Below are 27685 nucleotides of genomic sequence, written 5' to 3' on the forward strand. Positions count from 1 at the left end.
TTAAAACTACAAGCAGATGATTCAATTTTCATTGCTAGTTTCTTTAAACAGACAAGAAATTGCAAAAGATGAATTTTAGAAATACAATAACACAGATGAAAATGACAGAAATGATCAGGTACCAACAAGGCTGCTTGAAAGCAGAAATGTATAAAAAATAAAACAGAATTTTTCTTTTCAATTTATATGTACACTGTCAAAATTAATTATACATGTAAACCACAAATTGAACATAGATATTATCAGCATTTATGGTCCCTTCAAACTGAGTTAAGATCCTGAGAAACTTGGCTCTGCCATCTGCACCAGTAGATTCGTTTATTTAGCTTTCGCTTCATGCCAAACTCGAAAGAACTTGACAGGAGAAATGAATAGAAGTAAATTTAAGCACACCGACCTACTGAGAAGGAACCTGGCTAGTGGGCTTAGGCTCGGAGCCTCCAGTGATTGTGCATTCGGTTGTTTCTTGCCATCTGCCGGGTCGTTGGGTGCTCCCATTTTCTTTGTGAAAATGCTGGCTGCCAAATCATTAAGTCCCCTAAAGGAAGATTCCTTTGAGCTACAGAAGAGAATGCCCATCTTTCATATAGCTACAGAAGTATAATGCAGAAGGAAGTGGAAATTAAAAACATGAGAAAGAAGAGGCAAAAATTAGGACCTTCCCAGTTGTTGCAGCAAGTTGGTGACAAGAACTTCACAAGAGCCAGGTATCTGATACTCCAGATCCATCAGTGATTCAAGCACAGCATGGACAGTTGACCCTTCTGACTTATCACCAGTAGCCTGTAAGATAAAGGAGATTAAGCTAAACAACCTATATGCATTTAGATTCAGAATTATAGCCAAAGGACAGTAAAAAATGTTGCAACTTTAATTTTTCAGTTGTCCATTCTCAACAGCATAGATTTAATATACAAGACAGGGTGGCGTGTTCCATTCTCTTCACCACAGGATAGTGGTGCCCTATCTACATGTGGATTTGCATGTACTTCCCCATGGCTCGAAATAGTCAAGTAGTTACTCAATTGCTGCTAAAAACTGAAGACAGATAGGTGTGTATTTGACAAGAAAAATTGTAAAGAGTGTTGACATAGTTTACTGATGGAACAAATGATTGCAAAGAAAATGAACAGTAGCAGGTAGAGAATTGATATGGCAATCTAAGATTATTAATAGAAATGATGCAGTGATGTTATAGTCAAGATGGTATGTAATACAATGACAATTGCAACACATTCTATCTTATAGCACCACCGCTTCCAGACTACAGATGATTGACGACAGTGTAACATCTCTTAGGACCTACGCAGCTAAGCTCACAAGTGGATGAATTAAACATCCTTCAGAGGAGGTATATTTTGGTCATGAATTACTCTTCACCTTGAAGTAACATGACCCAAATATAAAGGCAATAAACACTAATGTTTGCTTCCCCTTATAATCGAACATTAAAGCTTTATAAGGTTGTTGGTGGTGTCCAACATCTGCTTTACATCTATCCAAAAAAATTTAATTCTCATAAGATCTTCTAAACTGTCGCTCAAAAGGTCAGATAATGTATGTACTTTGGACCTTTTGAGATAATTATAGATTCTGGAAGGCAATTCTGAAACATATGGCCAGTTCTGATGGAGGTGACTAATATGTAAATTTGTTAAGGCCAACTTAGAAGGCGTCAAAGAAATTAAGACCTACTTTGGGAATTAAGAGCCCAATGGTCTGGCTTTGAATGGAGAGACATAGTAAAAAGGCATTGAATGGCCTGGCTTTGAATGGAGGGGTGGAGAGACATAGTAAAAAGGCAATTATGCTTGATCATTGTAATCCACGATAGGGGTGCAATCGAGCCGAGCCGAGCCAAGTCCAGTAACTAAAGGCTCGAGCTCGACTCGATTCAAAATACTCGGACTCGAAATTCGACTCAAGATCGATCAAGCCTTATATCCCAGCTCGAACTCGACCCGATAAAAAAAAAAAGCCAATAATCAAGGTCGACTTGACTCGAAAATCAACCGAGCCATACTCGAGCTCAAGTTTGAGCTCAGATTCAAGCCTTGTTCATAATCAAAAAATATGGTTAAAATATAACACTATATTTTGAATATTAAATTAATAATATATATTATAAATAAAAAAATATTATTAAAAATATATTCGACTAGGCTCATGAGCCTTTGAGCCTAGTGTTTTGCTACTCAAGCTCGACCCAAAAAATTGTTCTAGCTACTCAAGCTCGGTAATAGTTGAATCGAGTCAAGCTTAGATCTGAGCCGAGCTTAAACAGTTCATTTAAGCTCGTGAGCTGCTCGGCTCATTTACACCGCTAATCCTTGAAGTCCAAGGACAATGAGGTCTAGGCACAAATATAGCATCGAGGAGCAAGTAGACAAGAAGACTTGGAGGATTCGGTTACAATTTAGAAGGGCTATATCTAGTTAATGCATGGGAAAATATGAATGTGCAATTGTTGTTGAGCATCAAGAAGTAGATTCTTTCTAGTTAATAATCGGCAACAAAATTGGAAATAGCTTTATCAATCCAAGGTTTGTAATACCGAAACCGGCACCCATGCCGGTAGACCAATGGTATGGTACAATACGCCCCCATGCCATGCCGTTCTGGCGTGAACTGACAGAAAAACCGGCAAGGGAGGAGGAGAAGAGAGGGAGGGAGAGGGAGAGGGAGAGGGAGAGGGAGGGAGGGAGAGCATCAAAATTTTCTATTGTTTTTTTCCGGTTCTGCCTTCCTTGATCCTATCCATGAACAATAAAGTAGGATGGACATATGACCATCAAAATTTTCTGTTGTTTTTTGACTCGCTCTCAACTTACATCACATGGACTCTAGTACAAGTGTCAGGTGGCGTATGTGTGTTTTAAGTCTTAGATCCTTCTAATCTTTAACACCATTTTTGGTCTAGAAATAGTTCTACAAAGTTACAAGGAAGGATAAAACGGAATGGATCTGTTCTTCCTTTTCATTCAAATAGTTTTATCTGAGTTAGGTAGAATAAGTGCGTAAAAAAAAAATGGGAAACTCACATATTGCTCATCCACCTGTGTCCTTTATTTCAGAGCAAAAATAGCTATTTCATGGAAAAAAGTGGAATAGAGGTTTATTCCAATTCATTCCGTGTTATCCACAAACCTTAGAAGTTTCTTATTTTCAATTGGTACCCACGTACCACAACCCCACCCCATTTATATATCATGTCAGTATAGGTAACAGTGAGTAAGGCAAAGAGACCAATAAAAATATGAGGGAAAATTAAAGACTCCAAGCAGGAAGTATGGCTCTCAACTATACATTAACCCTCAAGACTGGTGTTGAATATCTGGCCAAGGAATTTCTAACAAGACAAGCTTGCCATAAACTTAGAAGTCCAGTTGCTGGATTTGGCTATCTATCATCTTAGTAGCAGTGTGAGCTCATCCAACACAAGACCTGACAGGCAAGTATACTTCCCCAACCCTAAAGGCCCAACTGGCTCAATTAGAAAATTGGTTCCTCGAGTGAAAAACGAGGTATTTGTTAGGGTTGACTTTGTACAAGTCACCTAGCTTTGAGCTTCTTTCGAGTATATGCGAACCATTAGGCCTCAACAAGAAAGTTTAGTGGAGAAGTGCGTCAAATGGGGTCAAGTAGAGAAATTATTAAGCCGCTACTATTAAAATTCTCGTGAACCTTGCTACATAGTCACTATGGCTTATGGACAAGGTGTTTTTTGGTGCCACCAAGGTAACGGTCAGCAAGGTAAGTGGGTCTCCAACTCAAAAAAAAGGTTCCCGTATGCCTGTAAAGCCAAGGTAAGTTTTTCCCCCTTTTGCAGTAGGGTTGGGGGATGTGGAATTTGGGCATTTACTCTGTTGGGAAGCTAGAAATGCACTTTGGAGCATTGAAGTATGGTTATCAATGAGAAGCAACTCCTGGAAGGACCACGACTCTCCACTAGAACACTAGAAGCTCTTTTCCACCCCAGTTTTGTACTTATCGGGCCGTTCTTCAAGTCAATGGAAATTTCCTTATATAACTTTCTTGCATAAAAAAAACATCACCCACTATACCAATTCGTTTTTTTTTTTAAAAAAAAAAGAGGCTACTTGTAAGATATCAGCTAAATGAACCTTGTGTACACAATTCCAGAGTTCTCATGTAATCTTGTTCACCTATCTAGAGCATCTTCATATCCCTTTCTCCATTTTTCCTTCTACATTTTCCAAAGTCGGACTCTAATGGAAAATTATTAGAAGCCCTCTCATACAACAATTGTTTAAAGGCTGCTGTTGCTTTTCTCCTTGCTCAATCATGTCTTCACTCATTGAGTTCTAAATCCACCATCTAAAATGTTTTATGCTATAGAAAAATAGTCGAAAAGATATTATATTTAGAGTAGACTAAGCACCTAATGCAAGTTACATGTAGACATGACGGTCAATATAAAATTAAGAGTGTATTCCAACAGCATCACAAAAGTACTATGAATCTATCATTTAATCAAAATACAAACACATAAGTTCTCTAGCATGTTTCCAAGTGATAGAAACTAGCTTGTCTTTTGGAACAACATTATGACAAGGAAAAATTTCCCAAAATAAATAGTTGAGTGAAAATATTGCACATAATTTCCCATTTTATGATGGAAGATAAATTGTCTCTTCGTAATATATCAAAACTCAAGGGTCGAGGTATCAAATACCAACGGCATGATGGCCTGGATCTAGCACAGTACATCTAGAATTAGCATGTACATGTTGTGCCATACTAGTGCTTGGCATGCACTAGCACAGCTACATGCCAGTTCCAGTGCTGCTTGCTGGTAAGGTACCCCATCATGATATGTACCATGCTGTGACATGTTTGCTGATTGGCACTTTAACTCTATTCATATAACATGATATTTACAAGTTTTGATGCAACAATTATATATTCAGTTCTAACAAGTTGGAATCAGTATTTTGCTTAGATTCTAGTTGCCCCAGAAATTTATCAGACTTCTAATCAAGGTTTTCTACAAGCATGACTGTAGAATCATAATGATTAAAATAAAGTTATAGAACATAAAATGTATATATTAGCTTGTTACTCTGACCTCTTTCAGTGAAGGAATGATCAACAATGACAATGCAGGAGAAGCTGCTACTGCAGAAGCCCGGGCACTGGCTTGCACATCACTTGATTGACGTGATTTATTATGCAGTTTTTGTACATCAACATTCTCACTAGGATCTCTAAGAAAAACACATTATCACCAGAGATAAAAATCAACAGATAAATTGAACATTCTGTTGAATGATTAAAAGTAATTTAGCCATTAATTTGCAACACAATCAGTAATGTACCTAGAGGATTCAGAGTAACTTGACCGTTCTGCCATCTTAGTTTCAAGTGCATCCTTGCTGTGTTTGCTCAATAAGGGTCTTTCCCGAGCATTTCCTCTTCTTAGCCCCCCTTGCAATACAGCTTTTGCCTGAAATTAATCCAAGGGATGATCTCATGTATGAAGCAATAGCTAGCAATGAAATGACATTTATATGCATGGTATGAGTGATGGCGGTATACGTGTAACTGCAATCACCTCTGCAAGGTTTGCTGCACTATCTTCACGTGAAACACTTGATGCTTTTTCTTGGATTCCAAACCTAGACTGCGAAGCTTGAGGAGTCTCAGATTCGTCATGTCGGTCATGAAGAACAACAGTGCCACTGGTAGACATATCTTCAAATGAAGAGTATTTGCCTGTGGGCTAGTAAGAAAGGGAAAAAAGATTGAGATCATATGCAATCTCGATCACAAAGACAGACACATACTCCATAAAGCACCATCAATTCACAATAAAGACTTTCACCTTGGTACTTTGACTGCTTGATGCTGCATACATCTGACTTTCTCTTGAAGAACGTATAACAACAGTTCCCGATCCACTTATTGATAGGTGACCCTGGATATTAAGCACAACAATAGTTAATATTAGCTCATTATGCCAAAGTCCAAAGCTTAATTTTCATGGATAGGAAATCTACATCTTCTAAAGAACTTTCCAGTCTTTTAGAATCCTGTTCACTTTCGGCTTCTTTCCGCAATATGGTTCCAGAATTTGCTTCATCAAATGTGTTTCCCAATGCAGGCATCCAAGGATTTTCTCTATCTGCTGTCTTTCTTGTCACATTAGGATGATATGAAACATCAGATCTTTTTTCTCTCGCCATAGCAACTTGTGGTGGCTTTACAACACTGCGGACAGTCCCTGTACCCTGTGATCCATCCATGCTAACATACCAACTAGCATTTCTTAGGGCCTTCCATGACTAGAGTGAAATAGGAGCAAGTAAAAAGAAGAGAAGGAAATTAAGTAAATTATAAAAAATAATACCTCGAATGAGCATTTTCATCTCTTGCATCCTTCTTCACTTTCATGGTGCCCGTTCCTTCATCTCTTGCATCCCTGACAACTCTGATGGTACCAGTTCCTTCATCTCTCATATCCCTGACCACTCTGACAGTGCTTGTTGCATCCTCATAAACTTGTTGACCATTTCTCTGGGTGTCCATGCCATCCTTTAGATTAAGCTTTGGGCGCTCTCTATCAGCAAAGCAGCATGAAAAGATAATAGGTGCAAAACAAGTAGATAAAGTATGTAGACAATGCCAAGTAAAATCAGTTACCGTTTTAAGACAAAATAGTGGCAAGTAGCTATAAGGAGATGGTTATAGAAAATAAGACTAGTGTGAACCTTATTCTCTCCAATAGCCTTGGACTTTTTCTAGCATTTCTGATAAAACGATGCTTGAGAAGCTCCTTGGCACTAGGTCTCTGAAGTTAAGATGTTTAAGACCATATTTAGGCATGCAATATTGATTAAATAAATAAAAAATTTAAAAGCGGCCATACATTTCTCTAGCCTGTATGTATAGAGATAAAATTTGGTATAATTACAAAGTTGAAGCACTACACTTGGACTGGAGAAATTTAAAGTCCCTACCTGAGTCAAGATTTATCACAATCTCTTTTTGAGCGAACAAGATTTATCATAATCAAAAGGCTAAAGAGCAAATATAAAAGCAACAAAAACACTCTGTAATTCTTGCACAGAATCAGCCCAGAAAAATCAAGTTATGAGAAGCAACCACAGAGAGAAATTGGGTAACTAGGCGGTTGTAATAAACAGATAGGACGAAAGAGTGTCTTCATGACACATAATTAAGATTGATAGCTCATACTTTCCAATGAGTCTGATTTCCATTTTATAGAGGGCACAGATGAAGGCCTTTTTCTGAGGGGAGTAGGGGGAGGGATTGAAAAAATAGTATTAGTTAAATGCAAGGGATAACAATGGTATACTTGCAGTATTATTAAGAATTCCCTTCAACAAGTCAACAACAGCCAACAGGATTGAGGAAAATAATCACCAAGAGCTTTATTTGAGTTCTCCAAATAAGATGGTTGTGGCTTCACTAAATAAGTAAACAACCATGAAGGAACACCAACTATGAGATTAACAAGCTTCAGCTTCCCAAGGTGGAAAGATCAAGTTGATGCAATTAACAATAAGAATTAGATTATTCATGCCAAATCTCATTGTTACTGACAGATCAGGAGGTCCTTCTTAAGTTCTGTGAGTTCAAAATGTCAGCATCCACTTGAGGCTACCAAAAAATGGCAGCACTTGTGCATCTGCAGGACTGCAAATAATCCTACGGAAGCCAGCATTATATGCACATTTCCATTTATCAACATTCAGTTTGAATCATCCTGCAGTTGGTTCGTTCCACCTCTAGCTTTCAAGGTACTTAATTTTGGTTTCAAGATTTCTTCTAGACATAGTTCTGCATCTTGTATTTTGCTGATAGCATGTATACCCATATCAAGACTTAAGATTTTCGGAGAATATTACCTTTAACAATTTTGCTTTTCTTTTTCATATACTCCGAGCAAACTAAGATTGTAAAATTGTACTAATCCAGTTGCTTCAATGGACCTAGTTTTGAATAATCAGACTATCCTATGAAATTCATCCTTTGATGAAGGCCCCAGCTCTAAAAGTGCACCTTCCACAATATCCGATGAATAAATTTCACAATCATCTAAAGAAGCGCAGCACAAAACACATACAGAGGCTTCTTACATATGAACTCTTTGGCTCGTCAATGTTTTAGAATCCCAACCAACATAGCTTCCCACAAATTCTAGACCTGAGGTGGAAGCATTGTAGATATATACTACAAAAGCAGGGGCAACAAGGCATATATCAAAATCACAATATCAAGAAAGTAGAGTTTACTTTCCTTCAAAAAATGTAAAGTTTACAAAGAAACAATTCTTCTAACAAATCAGGGTTTTATATATATGAGTTGTTGTCTATGAAATTTCAATGGTCGTACAAAGCTCTGATACTAAACATTATAGAAATATATGCAAAAAGTATTTTGCTGGTGAGGTGCGACATGATGGTATGGATTGGCACCTAAAACCTTTCTATGTTGCATTTATTGTCATAGTAGCAGTTGCAATCTGCATTTGTTGTTTCCCTCCCTCTCAGGAAAGCAATCTCTTTCAATTCTTTATCATATGCTTGAGTAGGAATGGGCCAACAATGTATGTCAAGCTTAACATCCCCTTGCCAAGATGTGTGGCCTGGACTATATACATGGAGGAATTAACATGAGATATGTCAAGATGACAACCAGATTAGTTTAATAAATGATCGACTTAAGAGGGGATTTGAACCTACGACCTCCAACAACCTCAGCTCTCATACCTTGTTAATTAACTACTTGATCCCAAAAGCTTAAGCTGTTAAAGAATGAGTTAACAATGTACATCAAGTTTAACGAGATGCAACTTCCAACCTTTCCAGAGGTTGAATATATGCAACTTTACCTCAAAAATTTTTCCGAACTGGCCATTTTTCCTGGACTCTTAGTTAATCAACATACTTCTAATTTTTTAATAAAAAAAAGGAAAATTGCTTCACTCCTGCCTGTTTTGAGGGTGGCACCTGTTAAACTGCACCTTAACAAAGGATTGCACTTTAAAAGGCCGTGCCTTTGACCTCAACAAACTTACAATGGCAATTAAGACTAGTTTTTTAAAAAAAAATGTTTTAACAAAAGAAATAATGATGATAATTTATCTTAATTTTTACTATATCAAACAGTCACTCCAGTATGGAGCACACTAGTGTGCATTGCAAATTCTTTCTTTTTTAAAAACTAAATCAGATGACATTAGCTCAATGGAACTTGTATCTTCTATCATTCCAAATGCTGCTCTCACTGCAAGTGATTTATCTATATTAGCAAACTTATATGTTTTGTTTATCTTTGAATTGGCAAAGTATCTATCTTTTCATTTATACCCTTACATTTGATTTGCCAATTTACATTTATTTCCTCATTTAGCATTGCTCTTGCATCATCAGCATCCAAACAATTCTGATTAAAAAATTGCATTAAATGCTCCAACTACTAGTTTATTCCCTCACATAAAGTTTCTTGCAAGGTTTGCCAACCCGGTGCCAAGGCTCGTACAGACCGACAACCAATTTGATATGGAACGGGTTCATATCGTGCCATTCTAGGATGTACCAAAACAAGGATAGAGGGGTAGAGGGACAAGGAGAGAGAGGAAGTGACCCATACCGTACCATCCCGAGGCGCACCAAAACAGGGGAGAGGGGAAAGAAAGGAGAGAGAGGAAGAGAGAGAGAGGGAGGGGGTACCAGCTACAACGCGGTGAAGACAGGAGGAAGAGGGGAATCGAGCGAGGAGGAGGCCTGCTTGATGCAGCCTTGGGGGAAGTAGCCGGCAAAGGATCCAACTATATAGAGCTTGGTGGTGGGGCAAGCATACCAGATCAAGGGATCGACCGTTAGCAACTCGGTGGAAACATTGGTCGCCATTAGATTTAGGGTTTCTATAGTTCAAGACCTTGGCAATAAGAGATCAAGGGTTAGGATTTTGATCGCTCTATCTCTATCTCCTCTCTCTTGCTCTCGCTTGCTTCGATCGCCAACTTTCTTGAGTTCTTGGTCGAAGAGAGAGAGGGAGGGAAGGAGAGAGCCTCGAAGGCTCTCAAATCATCAAACCGCAGGGAGGGAATATTATTATAACTGAACCGAAACAAGGTACTGAACCATTCCAACTGGGTATGAACTAAATGGTTTCGGCGATCGCTGGTTAATTCCCTCACATAGCTTCTAGCTACTGGTTTCAAAGAATCCTCAAGCAATTAACTGACTGATAATATGAACTAAATGAGTATTGGCTATTAAAACAAACATGTAGCTACTAATATTATTTGTTAAGTCCTTAACTAGAACAACTGATTTTCTGCAACAAAAAAAAAAAAATCCTTCTCTAGTAAGCATTTAAGTTCATTATGTAACCTTCGAAAATAGAGAGAAGATAATGATTAAGTAATAAGAAGAAAAGATTACCTCAGCAGGAGTTTTCTTTAAACATAATGATACAAATTCCTTCATTGACCTAGAAAAGTGCTCATCAAGCTGCATCAAATCAACAAAATACTAATGTTTCTAAATGGAAATACCATTAACTTTCCAATTAGTAGAAAAATGTCAATATGGTTTAACTTCATAGGCCATAGCTAACAAAATTTGGAAATTATAGATATAGTCCGAGTAAACCTGGGGGGGATTTTCACGTGGTATCATGAAAAGAACTCTCATGGGATGGATATCCGCTAAAGGAGGTTCACCTTTTGCCATTTCTATAGCAGTTATACCTAAAGACCATATATCTGCCTGCATCAGAAATAAGATTTGTCTAAGAAAGAAAATCATCAGAAGTCTGAAAATAAATATAATGACAAACTATAAGATTTTTGTCAGGTACCTTTTCATTGTATCCATCTGAATTCTGAATTACCTCAGGGGCCATCCAAAATGGGGTTCCAACAAATGTCTGAGTAGGCTTCAACTTATAAGTATGAGATGCAAGGATAGTAGAAGTTGTTAAGCTAATAAACTCTTACCACTCAATATAGAATATAGATGCACCATTACATGATCAAGTCATGAAAATGCATCACAAAAAATCAAACAAACAGATCTTAATATACAAAAAAAGCAACCAGCACAATCTCCTTCGTCCAAAAATGAGAGTGCCCTTTCTTTTTAGGAAGATGTACATAGTACAATTAGAGAACGACTAGTTAATAAAGGCATGCCTAGAAGAAGACTAAATTTGAAGCCCTATGCTAAACTTTGAGTAAGAAGAAGAAAAAGAAACTCAAGCACCCCTCTTCCCCAACCGAGATAGAATCAAGAACAACTAAAAGGATAGTTTATAGCCTAGCAGGTCAGGAAAAGACAACCCAGGCAAATACGAATCCTTAGAGCAGGAACCTATTTAACCCTCATTCCAAAGCTACAGCAGTGAGCCTGTCCAACCATTATTGCAAAGTTACACTTGTGAACCTTTCTTCCTCAAGACCATTAATAAAAAAGTGGCCCTCAAATTTGATTATCCTTGTATAACTCCTGAATAACCGCATACTATTTCATAGCCTTATCTTTATATATTGTAGCATTTTTACAACTCCAATATTAGGATATAATGGCATTACTGCATCCTTTTTAAGATAAGTGTGATAACTCTTCAAAGTTCAAACGCTTTAACAGGTTTGAGATTTATTCCAAGAGAATGCTGCAATGCTGCAAATCAGCTAGCCAAATTTAGCAGAATCCACAAGTTAGCTAGAGACCGGTAACAAGGTCCCAAGAACAAATTTACCATTTAGTTTAGTATCATGATAATCAGTTGTAGCTCCTTTTATTATTGTATATGTTTAGTTTAACGATCTGGTGAGATGATGCATGCCCTTCCAAACTTGCTTAAATGATAAGGACCTAGGTTCAACATTTCAGGATTTTGACACTAGCTTTGGAGATGCAATATTGCGAGATATGGATGTTTATTCAAGATATCCAGTCTGAGATTGCATAATTCTGACCTCTTCATTGTCTTTGCAGAGTGAATGAATACAGCACAAACCTTTTAATTGTGTTTGTTCATGATGTGTCCATTTCTGGAATGTTCTAGAACCTCATTTATCGGTACAAAACAAGTATATCCATATTTCTTCCTTCTTGCATGGCCTTTCATTTTCAATAAAAAGTTAAACCATAAAATACTTATTTCTTACACCTCAAGGCTTATGCCTTGCCTGAACTGAAGTCTAATCACCTAACCCTAAGCCTTTGGAAAACCCTTAACAACGCTTCCAGTGATTTAGAAAGTTGGAGTCAGTCAGCTTGAAGGCCTGCCTCAACCATTGCTCATTTGTGAGGATAACTAAATATTTCATGTTGTTTCTACGGAAAAATAGCATTTAAAGAATCCAAAATTTTAAATTATTTTCATGTGCTCTAGGATTTTTCAAATGCACCAATGGGCATTTGCCAGTTATAATGCCTTTAGAATAGTTCTAAGAGAGGTTCTCTTTAAGTATAGTAATATTTGAAGTTCTTGAAATCCTCTTTAAATTCTTTATCATAAACTGCTAAAACCAAATTTATATAATAGATCCAAATTTTTTATATATTGTGTTTTTCAAAAAGAAGCTTCGTGCAGATAACAAGCAAATCTTTTACCAAATAAGGAAATGTAAGTCAATAAGTTCAAAAGGACGATATAAAGATGAGACGGAAGACCTACTATACCAAGCAAGACAGGTTCAAGTTCAACCATTCAAGTTTACACTTTATGGCCGATTTTACATAATAATATAGAAAAAGGCCTCCAAGATCATAAGAAAATAAATGAATATAGTAAACCTTGCTTGGAAGAGATGTAAGATTTCTAGGAACCATCAAGTGATCTCGTAATGGCCACTATGTATATTGACATGGAAAAGAAGATACGCATGTATGCTTGTATATATACCAATAAGGAACCCTGAGCATGCATCCAAATGTGCGTGCATGTACACACGCACATATGTAGAAACTATGCGTGGACTTAAATTGGGACCAATAAGGTAGTTTTTCTTACCCATTAACTGGCTTTCTAGACTTTATGGCAGACCTCTCTCTTGCCTAATGTTGGCTTGACAAAAATCCAGCACTAATTCATCAAGGGTTGGTGTCAGATTGACAACCGATCAGAAAATTTTGCTTAAATTTTTCCGTGGAGTATTCTCAACTTAGAGTAGTGCTCAAAGCTAACCAAATTTTGGTGGGGAAAAGGCTTGAATGATGATGAACACTGATGATAGTTATATATGAGCATTAACATAGTATGCAAAACTTGTACATGTGCATTCATGCATAGAGAGAAAAAGGTGAGAGGGAATATCATCTGCACATATTGGGAAATTTTAGCTAAATCTTGACATATTAATGGGGTAGATAGGAAACAGTCGATTTCTTTGAGGCTACGGTTACTTCTCCTATAGTGAGGTTTCATCACTCCATGCATAAAATGAGGTTACTTCTCAAATGACTAACGAAAGGTGCCAAGGAAGGCATCTCAAAATAATGATCAAGATATATCTACACACTCCTCATGCCCCAGTAGAACGATTCTTTTGGACTTAATTCCAAGCAACAGTATGTTGGACCCTTTGAGGTAGTATTTTGTGTTGCACTCCAAAGTCCAAGAATGTCTTCCTAAGTACTGGTCAGTAATAGTTCTAACTTCTAATTCTATAACCCATTGCTAACTTTAAATCTATGTTCATTACAAATTTTATTTTCCATCTTGCAGATATCTTTCAGTATGAGGAATGAAATTTCTTCTTAGATGCCCTATATCTCTACTCATCAAACTCCTTGCCGTGTTTTTCCTTGATAATGACTTGCACAAACCATATCTTTCAAAATCACTTGGCAAGAGAGTGTAGCTTGTAATTTTTGGCATTGTTAACCAAGGTATGCCATCTCAGTGCCAAGCCCCGTACTAGTGCCATCCTGTTACTATGTCAGCACACCTAGTACAAAGACTGGGTCAACATACCGAGTGTCGATACACTCCCTATACCGCATACTAGTACCAAGCCGGTACGGTACGGTATGCTCCATACCATCCAATTCAATATGGTATGGCATACCTTGTTTTTAACACGACCTTTCATGGAGAAGTGTATCACCAAATGGAATTCTAATTTTATGCACTTAAACCAGTGGAAATTTCATTAAATACGTCCCACTTTGCCACCAGAAAATAACAGATACTAATCATACAAGGACTTCACTGCCCATGACCAAAACCTTCCAAGGTTAAATCTTTGATCCTGGTGAAATTTTATACTCAAGAACCATTCTTTTGACATGTGTCTTAGTGTCTTTGGTGTCCAATCATACTTTATGCAAGCTAGCATTTGCCTTCTTAGCCGCTAGTAGTGTATCTTATGTCGTAAGCATTTTAAGGCATTTCATACGATAGCACACTCTCAAACATGTTTTGCTGCGAAAATATGCCTATATGATATTGCATTAGTCAAATGGTTTCTTTTTCTGTTTCTGATTTTAAAGTTATTGATATTGTATGGTTTCTATCATATTGTTCTTATTTTTGATTAGAACTATGTAGGCTTCGTAGGAGAAAAATATGTAACAAAAAGATGACCTTTCTTCTTGATATTGTTTTCGTCAGTTGTGCAGAAACACCAAAGTCCGCAACCTACAACAAAAAGGCAGCATAAAGAAGTAAATGCAACAGTTGACTGTAGAGTTTTACAGTGCTTCCTGTCTTTCATATAGATCAAGTACTCTTTAGGCAGTATAATTTTCGAACCTTGACCTCTCCATTTTCAGTAAGCAGAATGTTTGCCGCTGCAAAAGATCAGATAACAGATTGTGTTGGTATTTGTTATATTACTTGGATACAGACAAGACGAGATGGTCAGCATAAAAATCCAAAAGGCAAGTATTATATGTTTCAAACAATCTTGAAAATGGACTAATAAGCAACAAATAGGGACATAAAGCAAGTATAGACCTTTTATATCTCTATGAATTTTTCCTTCATTGTGAAGATAGTCAAGTGCATGCAGTAAGTCCCGTAGAATGCACGCGATAGACATTTCATCCAGCGGAGGACCAGTTTGAAGCTACAGGAGCAAAGACAGCATTATATATAAATTACTATATTATTAGAAGAAAAAAACGCCCTATTCAGATTTTCTTTTTTAACAACTTGCTCATGTAGAGCAGCAGTTAGAGAGAGATTAACAGCTTTTCTTTTGCTAGTAGAGAAAATAACATCATATTATTCTGGCTTCAACCACTAATAAATAACCTTTACTATGAATTAAAACTACACTTTCAGAAACAAATTAGGACCTCAGTAGCATATATACATCTATCACTCTCAAAAACTTTCTCTGGTTAAGTTCCATCACAGATCTCACCTAGAACTCCCTTAGAGGCTCAAGCAAATTGGAGGTGAAATCTATAGGTAATGATCTTTCATATAGCTAGAAGAATTTTTGACATGTATTTAAGAAAAAAAAAACTGGAAAAAATGCCAGTAGTCTGTAGAGAGATTCATTGGAACAGATTAAGCTAATCAAACTTGAAAAAATTCCACCATCACTAGTGTATCGTAGGAACCATCTTTTATTTAGTAAACTGAAAGCAGGTACAGTAAGAAATTTAAGAAGAAATCCTGTTAAACAAGCATGACAATAATCAGCACAAAACCAGTAGAGTAAGTGCAATGCAAAAATATGATGGTCAGGAATGATGCGAGATGATAATCCACATCCCACTACAGGTATTTACCAAATATGACCCACATTGACTATCAGGCAGATCCTCCCCACTGTGGTCCACATGTACTCAAGATCTTAAAACCACTTTAGGCCCTTGAACAAGGATCTGGTTTACAGTGTCGATTCCGCAACCAAGAAAGAGATGATATATTAATAATGTAATCTTCAGCGGAAAGTTTGGAAAAAACAACTTCCCACAACTCCAATGGAGCAATTAGACAAAGAATTTCTCAAGTTTGTATAATTCATCAACCACCCATAGAGGTAGTTTTTCCTCCTTCCAGGGACCTGCAAAAACTTCCTTTTTCTAGTAGAAAATAAACTTCCTTCAAGATCATCGCATGGCATAGCGATATTCATGCTTCACCAGGTACCAACCTTAGATGAATGTTCACCCTGTAGAACACCACCTAAAGTGGAATTCATATTCCCATGAAAAATCATAGATTATTTTCCATGTAGATTGCCTCAATAACCTTGATGACAAAGCATTAAAGGGGGCACCATATGATTAAGACAAAGTGTATGAGAAAGCCTCCATGTGGAGTTTATAGAAAGCAATACTGAAGAAGCGCTAAGTTGGAAAAAAAAATTGTTCTATGATTTATTAACAAAGGGCATTGGATGAGAATGTGACCTATAGTCCGTGCACCAGGGTCGGCAGAACCGTTCCGAACCAGGCAGCTCGGGTCGAACCAAGCCATCTCGGTGGCGGACTGGGACGGTTCCAGCAACGAAATGAAACCCGTCGCCGAAGGGGGAGGAGGAGAAAGAAAGAGAGAAAAAGAGAGAGTGAGCGGAGAGGGAGGGAGAGGAAGAGGAAGGAAGAGAGAGGTCGGCGGAAGGCCGGCGAGCCGCGCAGAGGAGGGCCCCTTTTTAATTTGGCGATTTTTAAGTAAAGTCGGCAAGCAATTTGCCGACTTCACTTAAAAATCGCAGAAATATAAAAAGGGTCAAACCTCTATTTCGAACGAAACAGAAAACCCAACCGCGGAGCCCTCCTCCGCCTGCTCCGCCCGGGTCACCAACTTCTGTCGACCCTCCGCCGACCTCTGCCACCTCCTTCTCTCTCCCTCCCTCTCTCTCCCTCTCTTTTCCTCTCTCCTGTTCACCCCCTCTCCCGCTTCCTTTACTGTGTCAATACGAGGCCGGCACGGAATAGTAGGGGGCGTACCTTTCCATGCCGCGGGGCAACCAGTCTGGGCCCTAGTTCCGGCACAGTAGACCCTACCCTACACTACATTCCCAAAAGAGTACACTAGCTTATAAGATCCAAACTTTGATTTGTTGATAGTCATTGCACTAAGAAATCCAACTTTCACTAGATCAAAAGAATAACAAGAAGACAGGGTTTCTCTAAATAGAAATCGGTCTTAAAAATAGGCAGTCATCGTAAATACTTGATAGTTTTATTTCTTTATTATTCTATAGGTACAATAAAATACCGTAATTTATTCTCAAATAAAGAAATAAGATAAAAATAAAAATAATATAACAAGCTGAACCAAGAACTGTGCAAAAATTCGATGAGTGAACAAATACCAAAAAGCAGAAGAAAAATATAAACCTACTAGGTCAGCAACGGAACCCCCAGCCATGTATTCCATTTCTATCCAGAGTTTGGTTTGATGCAGATAGGAGCCATAGTAGTCAGTAATATATGGAGACCGACATTGGGACAATACTGAAATTTCCTGCAAGGAGACAAAAGAATTATCAAAGTAAAATTCTGGTGATTTATAGTGGAGTTCATAGCAATGTTGTTATTTCCAAAACTAACCTTTTGAATATCTTCAATGTCATCCTCGCTACGGTAGATAATAATAAAAAAAACAAGCATGTATTAGTATATCGAAAAAAATCACATAAGAAAAAGATAGGTAGTATTGATTATTAAGTACTACTCAAGTTTTACATCAAACTACAGTGCATAAAATGCAATAGCAACTTATACGAAATATAAAGTATACAAGCTTCGTTGATGACTAATACCATACTCTATTCATCTCTTGTGAGGACCGAGCCTCTGGACTGGCCGAGAATGAGCCACAGTCCCGTGGATTGGCTTTGTTGAACCATATAGCCGATTACGACTAGTGAGCCGGGTGGCACCATCGTAAAGGGAGAAAAGACCACAGATTCTCCAGCTGGAAAAGAGGGATCGGTGCAAAATGTCTGCATGATATAAGGATTCGCCGTACCGGTACCGGACCTCGCATCGATGCCACAGTAGCATAGTGTTGGTACCAAGATCCGGCGTACTGGTACCGGTCGGTGTACCGGTGGCAGCCCGGACCGGTCCCGTACCGGTTCTTCAACAATAAACTACCGGTACCAGATTTCACGCTGATTCGGTACCGGTCTCAAGCCGGACCGGTACGGCAGACCATGGTTGGTACGATACGGTACCGAATTTTTTTGGCATACTGAGGGTCGGTACGCCACCCGTACTGGTACAGTACGGCACATCATGCCTGATATAGAGTGGATGAGTTTAGAACGATTGTCGAAGGCTTTGTCCTCCTTATGCATGTGTAAAACTATCCAAAACCATGGAGGCATGCGCGAGATCACTGGAAACCACGTCTCTTATTTTTTCCCTCCTTCCTCAGTTCATGACCACCATAGCTATTTCTAGACTTGATTCTCTCCCTACTATAGTACTACTGCTTTCCTCGCCAGCTTCTGCCCATCAATCGTCTGGAGGTCATCTCTCCCACTCCCCTATTTTCTCCTTCTTTCCCTCCCTGTTCCACCACCATGTCCCATCTCCTCTACTCCACATGCATCTCTCTCTTAGGTCCTCTTTAGCTTTCCTCGCTGCCACACTGAGTCAAATTCACCGACGGGCACTGCTTGCAATGCCAAAGCCTCAACCCCTATTCAGCTCCCCATTTTCTCTTCCTTCATCTAACTTGCCATCGTTGTCATAGATCCCTTCACTTTTTCTTCTTCGATCACCTCACTATCCCCTCCTTACTGAGATGGATCTTGCCAATAATTGTTTGACTGATCCCAGACCAATCCCAATCTCTTTTCTCCCTCCTCTGCTTTTGTCGCCCAAACACAAGCTTGCCGCATCGGCACTATCTCTGCTTGCTACCAGCCCTCCGAGCATTGTCACCAATGTATGCCGAACTTCTGCACCCTCGCCAAACCCCTACTTGACTGATGCATAGCCAGGCATGGTCCGCCATACTGCTCCGAACTGCTTGGTTTGGGTTATACCAAACCAATTGGGAACTAGGATAGTTCGCCATGTCGGCTCAATAAATAAGCCGAACTAGCTCTAATCGATTAACCCCCCCACCCTCCAACTTGGTTCAATTACCCCCTGCTCGGTTCAAGTAAACCCCTTCCCTGGCTTGCTAAAAAGCCTCTCCCACCCCATTCGGTTCACGATGTTTCAAGACACCTTCACCGCATGTGATAGTAGTAAACCCCCCCATGATGCTCACGACCCTTGGAGCATGCCCTATCAAAGCTTGACGCTCACCCTCAACCCCTCCCTTGGTGTCACCTATAAGTAGCCTCCCCCCTCCCTCTCTCTCTTGTTGGGAATTGTATCCTAAATGTCAATCGTCAGCATATTGATGATTGAATTTTGTAAATGAATTGACAAATTATAAAGTATTATTTGGCATTATTCATCATTTCATCTTCAAATGAACTCTTATATGATGAAGTCCTTAGGACTTATGTTATGATAAAGGAGGATTTATCTTTGAGTCCTTAAACTTGTTCGCGACCAAATGATATGTTGTTAGTAGGACGACAACATTATCAAGATTAGGTCGTTGTGTGACATATACGTTGGTTGTCCTCTTAACCAAGGAGTGTGGAGACACTGGTATGCCATACAGGTGAAGTGTAGGAGTACATTTCACTGAACGTGACCAATTCCGGAATGCTCTACTGTTGAGAGATGTTCCGAGTGGATATGGGTATAAGTTTGGCCCTCTGACCTGAGACCGCAACCTGTGACTAGCAAGCAACTCACTGTACTTTGGTACCGGACTACCTGAATTTCTAATTCAGTGACGGAAGGTCACTGGGTGCAGTCAAGTACTTGCGTAGTCAGTTATGCGTTAAGATGGAATTGACCCCTCCTGGAAACAGGAAATAATGTCTTGTGATTAATTTAGCAAAACCTTGGCCAGGGTAATCCCAGTGAGAAGTCACGGGATATCTAAAGTTAATCACATAATGGATGTACTAATTATAGGGTTGACAGTGAGCTCTAAGTCATCCTGGCATTAGTAGTCAAAGGGATTGAATTATACAGTAACCATAGTCCAGGATTCCAGAATATTTGCTTCGCATATATTCGGCCTATCCGGACGTCGGGTACCATTGCTAGATGGTCACATCGATTAGTATAGGAAGACATTCCTATACTACCGGCTTAGGTTCGAACCTATGAGGTCACACGCATAGAAGTTTTTAGGTTGATCAAATGGTTGATTGATGATTAAGAATCATTCAGGGGTAATTTGGTCAATTCGATTGACAAATTATCCTAAGCAAAAGTTGCATTAAAATAATTATTGAATTATTGGAGGATTAATTAGCAATTAGATTGCTAATGAACTCAATTTGATTGAGTAATTGGGCTTAGGTTGAGCCAAATTGAATAGGATTCAATTTGGGCTGCACCAGGGTTTGACCTAATTGGATTGGGTTCAACCCAAGTAGATTGAGCTTGACCCAATTGATGGGACTTGACCCAATTGGATTGGGCTTGATCCAAATCAATTAGAAGACCTTATTTGATGAGGATTATGAGTCCAAATAATCAGAATTGGATAAGGAGAAGAATCCCTAAATTTTAGGAACCCATCCTTATCTTCTTGGAGAAGAATGACACGTTAATGTATCCCCAATATATTCTACGCCTATCCTCTTTATTTTTGGCCAAAAATTGGTGTGAGAAGAGAGGACGCGTGGGGCTATATTTCTTATAAAAATGGCGCCTTAAATCTTTCTAGAAAGATTTAGATGAATTTCCTAATTTGTAGGGATTGCATGGCGCATGAAATAGGGTGGTCTGCGGCTGAACTTTGGATGCATGAATTCCTATCTTTTAGGGATCCAAAATGCACGAAATTTGGATATGTTTATCTCCTCTTAGCTGGCAAACCACCAGAATTTTTTGGGGATTTTATCAGCCAAATTAGTTGGCTAAATTAGGTGTGATACGTGGAGGGGTCTTTTGGCTATAAAAGACCCCCATGCCTTGGGTTCAAAATATACCATATTTAGAGGTTTCAAAAAATTCTGAAAAAATTCCCTGAGGGCCTCCATCCCTTCTTCTCCTTCTTCCTCACGTCCATCCTCCATATCCTTGAAGAACAATTAAAGGTTGAGTGTTTAGAAGGAGACAGCTTCAGCCATTGCAACGTTCCTGCGCGAGCTAGCACTCCCGCGGAAGACGATCTACCTAGAGCTTCGCGTGTACTTCTCGTAGAGGCCATTCGTGTGCGTGGCTGCGAAGTCAAAGATCAGATCCACAAGTTTCTTCCATCATAAAAGGTATTAATTCTATATTAATCTTTTTATTCTGGAGTCAGGGTCTAGGTCTGATTCCCCGAGGTTTTACCCTCCTTTGGGGCTCCTCACGGAGTTATCTCCAGAATCCATTCGATGGATATTCGGAGATTAATCGGAATAGAGTTCTTAAGTTTCAGATCTGATAGTTAATCATGCATGAAAGTTTTAGCATAATTGTTTAAACGATTCCGGCATAATCCTATGTGTTCTTAAGGTGCTGATTTCTAGATTTGATCTTGTAAGCATGCATGAATTAAATTGTTTGATTCGATTTTTCCGCTGCATTTTTGAAACTTAAAAAGAACTACGTATGGCTTGATCCCCCTTATGAAGGGGTACGTAGGCAACCCGATCAGGTTCAGCCATGATTTTTTAAAAAAAATGATGAAAAAATTCAGCATGCTAAACACCGAAGAACCTAGGATCCACTTTCAGTGGTATCAGAGCCAGGTTTCGTGTTTAAACTTTTATGTTTTAATTTTTGCAATTAAATCTGAAATTATGAGCATGCTTAGATTAGATCTAAGGTATTTTTTATGATTGATTTAATTGCTGATTATGCATGATTAACTAGATCTGAAATTTTGGATGCATATGATGCATATTTGTGTTAAGATTTGTAACATAAATAAATCTGAAATCATAATATTGTTTAGATTAGATCTAAATAAAGTTTATGATTCATATAATCTCTGATTTTAATGAACAAATCAGATCTGAAAATAAAAGTGAAAAAACAAATACATAAGATGTATGTTGTTTGAATTAATTCATGTTGTTATGTATATGTGATGCATGAACATTAAACATAATGACTTAAATATGAATTAAATCTGATTACATGTGATTAATTACAAAAACTCAGATCTGAAAATATGTTTTAAGAACTGAAAGATTGTAATTAATATGTAATTAAAAAGAAATATGCAATGATCAAAACTTTCATAAGTCTAAACTTAATTGAGAATTAAGTGTTATGAAATAGAATTGTAACTCAATTAATTGACATTGCATAATTCTTTGGGCATATGAGTTAGCTTGAATTAAGTTCCTAGGATTGGGTTAGACCTAAGGTTAGAATCATACATGGACAAATAGAATTAATTGATCAAATCTAATTAAGTAGTAACTAGATTAGGTCAAGAAAATTCTAGGTCAATTTACAATAGTTGTAGATGGATTAAGTCCATGTCTTTGATTAGACCAAGATGGAACTTGATTTAGGCTCAGAGGTGTAGCCTGAGTCATTTGAGTAATCAAATCGAAATTGATTAACCAGTCGGTGTCTAAGGTAAATTTGGCAGTTTTGACCGGTGGTTTTTAATTGGGAGCTACTCGCACTGATTCGTCTTTGTCGAGTTAATGGCATATCCCTTCCACCGATCTCACTTACCTGGCCGACATGGTCAATCACATTTTGATTGGATCACTTAATGATTCGAGTTAGCCCATGCCTATAAGAAAAATCAGTTTGACTGATTTAGGTGCCTCCTTAACCGGTTTGAGTCTAATCTGATTTGGTGAAGTCAGTGGGAGAAATTAGACTAACCGGATCTTCTCATTTATCCTAATTATGAAATCCTCTAAAATTATTAGGTCCTTAAAATGAAATGGTTATGGGGATAACTAGGTCATAGCCTCTCATTAAGTTGGGTGATAATGGATCCAATGTTTTGATAATTATTGGAGGCGTGACACGCCTGGTACTTATCAAGCATTGAAATATTCAATATATGATGAGTTAAGTGTACCTTCAATAGGCGGTCAGGTGAGCCGAGCCACACTCGGGCTTGGTCGTCTATTAGTTGATTAGACTTAACCCTATCATTTAATGGTTGGACCTGACTAGGGTATTCGGTGGAGGCGCCACACGCCTGCCGAAGAACCTAGGGCAAAATCATCACTAAAAGTTGCTTGGTGAAGCAATTGGCTAAGAACCTACCAATAGGTGCATATGGGTTAGCCGAGCCACACTCGGGCCTATATGCGATCTATTGGGTTCTAGTGCTCACTAAAGAATTAAGAGTAATTTTTCGAATTGAAGGTAGAGGCTACCAATTTGTATAAAATAGTGAGAGTACTTTTAGACTGAAGTCCAAGTCTATTGAGTTTAGTCAATTCATATACTAATAGCCAAATTTTCTTTTTATGCAGAAATGGCCACTAATTTGTCACTTCGCTCATTGTTGGACAATGACAAGTTGACTGGTCCAAATTTTAATAATTGGCATAGGAAACTGAAAATAGTGCTAGAGCATGAAAGGATCCTTTATGTGATAATGGATCCAGCACCTAAGCAGCCCGCTGCTAATGCATCAAGATCGGTCAGAGACACTTATCAGAAGTGGCTTAGTGATCGGATCACTGTTCGATGCATCATGTTGGCAGCAATGAGTGATGAGTTTAGTAGGCGTTTTGAGAATACGCAGCCGGAAGATATCATTCAAGTGTTGAATGAATCATTCGGTGTTCCTGACAACGTTGAGAGGCACAAAACTAGTTGTGCCATCTTCAGCGCCCGAATGAAAGATTGGACTTCGGTAACTGATCATGTACTGTACATGATTGAGTTGATCGAGCGTCTAAGCTCTCTTGGCTTTCCCCTTCATGATCAATTGGGGAAGGATGCCATACTAAACTTATTGCCTGGATCATACCGTCCTTTTCTCACTCATTTTCGTATGACGAAACCTATAGTGAATTATCACCAATTGTTGGGGTTACTACAGACGTTTGAGAATGATCACCAACTTCTTAAGAAAACGGTGAACTTTGTGGGAGGTTCATCCAAGGGTCGCCCCTTTAAGAAAGGGAAAAAGAAAAATAAAATTCAAAAGAAACAAGTGCACCATGCTCAGCCTAGTCAGAAAAAGAATAAAAAGGCTGATCAGAGCAAGGAGTGCTTCTTCTGCAAGAAGTAAGGACATTGGAAGAGGAACTGTCCTCTTTATATTGCATCCCTCGATCCGAACCGGCTTAAGAAAAGTGGGCAATCAGTTGCCAATCAAGGTACTTATATGATAACACCTTGCAATTTTTCTATTTGTGATAATTCGACCTGGGTATTGGATACCGGTAGTCCTTTTAATATTTGCAATTCGTTGCAGGGGCTACAAGTCAGTGAGAGGTTTGAAGAAGGAGAAAGGTTCCTGAATGTTGGAGATGGAAGATCAGTTCCAGTTCTAGCTTTAGGAATTCTTAAACTTGAATTCAGCTCTCATGTAAATGTCCTTAGTGATTGTCACTATTGTCCAAGTTTTTTTATGGATGTCATTTCTGTAGGCCTTTTGGCCAAAAATGGTTATGAAATATCAATAAAAAAGGATTATTGCAATATCATTTGGAATGATGCTGCTGTAATGAATGAAACTCTGAGTAATGGCATTTACATTTTGTCACAGCCTGTTCATGTAATGTACAAGTCCAATAAGCGCCCTAGAATAGATAATGTCACGGATGTCTACCTTTGGCATCATAGGCTAGGACATATTAACAAGAACAGGATGAACAGGTTAAGTAAAGAGGAAATCCTCGATGTTAATGATTGTGAATCATTGACAACCTGTGAATCATGCCTTCTTGGTAAAATGACCAAATCACCTATTACCGGAAAAGGTGAACGAGCCAGTGACTTATTGACCCTTGTACATTCTGATGTATGTGGGCCAATGAGCACAAATGCTAGAGGTGGGTATTCATATTTCATTACGTTTACAGATGACCTTTCGAGGTATGGTTATGTCTATTTAATGAGACAAATCTGAAGCATTTGAAATGTTCAAATTATATCGTAATGAAGTAGAAAAACAAACTGGAAAGAGTATTAAAATTCTTCGATCAGATCGAGGAGGTGAATACCTCACCAGTGAGTTTTTGACATATCTAGGAGAAAATGGAATTCTCTCTCAATGGACTCCTCCTGGTACACCACAGTATAACGGTGTATCAGAAAGGAGAAATCGAACTCTGTTAGACATGGTTCGATCCATGATGGGGTTTGCTAGTTTGCCCATATCCTTTTGGGGATATGCACTTGAGTCAGCCTGCTACATTCTAAATAAGGTTCCAAGTAAGTCTGTAAATAAAACACCACATAAGATGTGGATTGGACATAAGCCAATGCTTTCTCACCTTAGGGTTTGGGGGTGTCCGGCGTACGTCAAACGTTTGAAAACAGATAAACTTGAACCCAAGTCTGACAAATGTTTCTTTGTCGGTTACCCTAAAGAGACTAAAGGATATTATTTCTACTTTGCTAAAGAACAAAAGTTGTTCGTAAGCAATAGAGCTGTATTCTTAGAGAAGGAATTCCTTGGAGAAGGAAGTAGAAGCTCTAATGTTGAGCTTAGGAAAGTTCAACATGCAGAAGACCCGACACCATCCACTGAACCAATTGAGTCGGATTTGATTAGATCAGATCCAGAACCCATCTTAGATGCACTGTTAAGACGATCAGGTAAAGTACCACGTCAGCCGGACAGATACTACGGTTTCTTGATCCGGGACGGGGATCCTGTCGAACTTGATGAAAACGATGAGGATCCGATCACATATATGGATGCAATGCAGAGGTATGACTCTGATAAATGGCTTGGAGCCATGCAATCCGAAATGGAATCCATGAAGGTCAATGATGTATGGACATTAGTTGACCCACCCGAAGGGATTAAATCCATAGGGTGTAAGTGGATATTCAAAAGGAAACGGGGCGCAGACGGAAAGGTAGAGACCTATAAAGCCCGTCTGGTTGCCAAGGGATATCGTCAACGTTATAGTATTGACTATGACGAGACATTTTCTCCTGTGACAATGCTTAAGTCCATTCGGATTGTGCTTGCGATAGCAGCACATTTAGACTATGAAATCTGGCAAATGGATGTAAAGACCGCATTTCTAAATGGAGATTTAGAAGAGGAGGTATATATGATACAACCTGAAGGTTTTACATCTACAGATGAGTCTAAGGTGTGCAAGCTACAAAGATCCATTTATGGATTAAAGCAAGCTTCACGGAGTTGGAATATACGTTTTGATAAGGTAATCAAAACATATGGCTTCATTAAGAATGAAGAGGAACCTTACATTTATAAATGGGCAAATGGTTCAGTTATTATATTCCTTATTTTGTATGTGGATGACATTCTTTTAATCGGGAATGACATTCCTGCATTACAAGGAATAAAGGTATGGCTATCATCTCAATTTGCCATGAAGGATTTGGGAGAAGCATCTTTCATCCTAGGGATGAAGATCTATAGAGATAGATCTAGAAGATTGCTTGGATTATCCCAATCCACATACATTGATACTATACTGAAAAGGTTCAGTATGATTAATTCTAAGAAAGGCTATCTTACAATGGGCCATGGAATTAACCTCTCTAAAAGGGATTGTCCGACAACCTCTCAAGAAAGAGAGTATGGATAGAATTCCATATGCTTCGGCAGTGGGATCTATAATATATGCCATGACATGTACTAGACCAGACGTGGCATACTCACTAGGAGTAGTGAGCAGATACCAGTCTGATCCAGGTAGCAACCACTGGAAGGTTGTAAAAACCATCCTTAAGTATTTGAGAAATACTAAAGATCAGTGGCTTGTCTACGGTGATTCTGACTTAAAACTTAAGGGATATACCGATTCAAGTTTTCAGTCAGATCAAGATGATAGCAAGAGCATGTCGGGATATATCTTCACTCTTAAGGATGGGGCCATCTGCTGGAAGAGTTCCAAGCAGCATACAGTGGCAGATTCTACATGTGAAGCAGAATACATCGCAGCATCTGATGCAGCCAAGGAAGCCGTATGGTTGCGCAAGTTCATCACCGAGCTGGGAGTGGCACCTTCCATTGATGGTCCAGTTCCTATATTTTGTGATAACACTGGAGCCATAGCTCAGGCAAAGAAACCTAAAGCACATCAGCGGACCAAGCATATTCTGCGACGCTATCACCTGGTTCGAGAGATTATAGAACGAGGTGATATTGATCTTCAGAAGATTGACACAAAAGAAAATCTGGCTGACCCATTTACCAAAGTCCTCGGCATCAAAGAGTTCAACGAACACAAGTCGAAGATGGGTATTAGATACTGTGCCGATTGGCTTTAGGCTAAGTGGGAGTTGTTGGAAATTGTATCCTAAATGTCAATCGTCAGCATATTGATGATTGAATTTTGTAAATGAATTGACAAATTAATAAAGTATTATTTGGCATTATTCATCATTTCATCTTCAAATGAACTCTTATATGATGAAGTCCTTAGGACTTATGTTATGATAAAGGAGGATTTATCTTTGAGTCCTTAAACTTGTTCGCGACCAAATGATATGTTGTTACTAGGACGACAACATTATCAAGATTAGGTCGTTGTGTGACATATACGTTGGTTGTCCTC

General features: G+C 38.6%; 1 protein-coding gene across 5 annotated transcripts in view; it reads right to left on the minus strand.

Annotated features, from left to right (window-relative positions):
* LOC103721937 (Protein kinase superfamily protein) overlaps positions 1-27685 on the minus strand; it is a 41630-nt gene continuing 13945 nt past the window's right edge. The window contains exons 3-20 of one of the 5 annotated variants that reach the window (XM_088704347.2): positions 17517-17544; positions 17308-17430; positions 14962-15073; positions 14758-14795; positions 14590-14643; positions 10855-10923; positions 10647-10763; positions 10437-10505; positions 6732-6811; positions 6371-6580; positions 6021-6267; positions 5846-5938; positions 5576-5743; positions 5340-5467; positions 5090-5219; positions 659-783; positions 398-538; positions 1-300 (exon numbers count right to left, since the gene is read on the minus strand). In XM_088704347.2, the coding sequence (XP_088560473.2) occupies positions 261-300; positions 398-538; positions 659-783; positions 5090-5219; positions 5340-5467; positions 5576-5743; positions 5846-5938; positions 6021-6267; positions 6371-6580; positions 6732-6811; positions 10437-10505; positions 10647-10763; positions 10855-10923; positions 14590-14643; positions 14758-14795; positions 14962-15073; positions 17308-17430; positions 17517-17544 (1972 nt within the window). In that variant the 3' untranslated portion in view covers positions 1-260. Of the gene's footprint in view, positions 301-397; positions 560-658; positions 784-5089; positions 5229-5339; positions 5468-5575; positions 5744-5845; positions 5939-6020; positions 6268-6370; positions 6581-6731; positions 6812-10436; positions 10506-10646; positions 10764-10854; positions 10924-14589; positions 14644-14757; positions 14796-14961; positions 15074-17303; positions 17431-17516; positions 17545-27685 lie in introns of all 5 variants that reach the window. The other 4 variants (XM_008812325.6, XM_026810360.4, XM_008812324.6 and 1 more) reach the window with 4 other exon arrangements.

The sequence above is a fragment of the Phoenix dactylifera genome, chromosome 9, assembly GCF_051530095.1.
Source record: "Phoenix dactylifera cultivar Ajwa chromosome 9, Ajwa_hap1_PhDact_Kaust_v1.1, whole genome shotgun sequence".
NCBI lineage: Eukaryota > Viridiplantae > Streptophyta > Magnoliopsida > Arecales > Arecaceae > Phoenix > Phoenix dactylifera.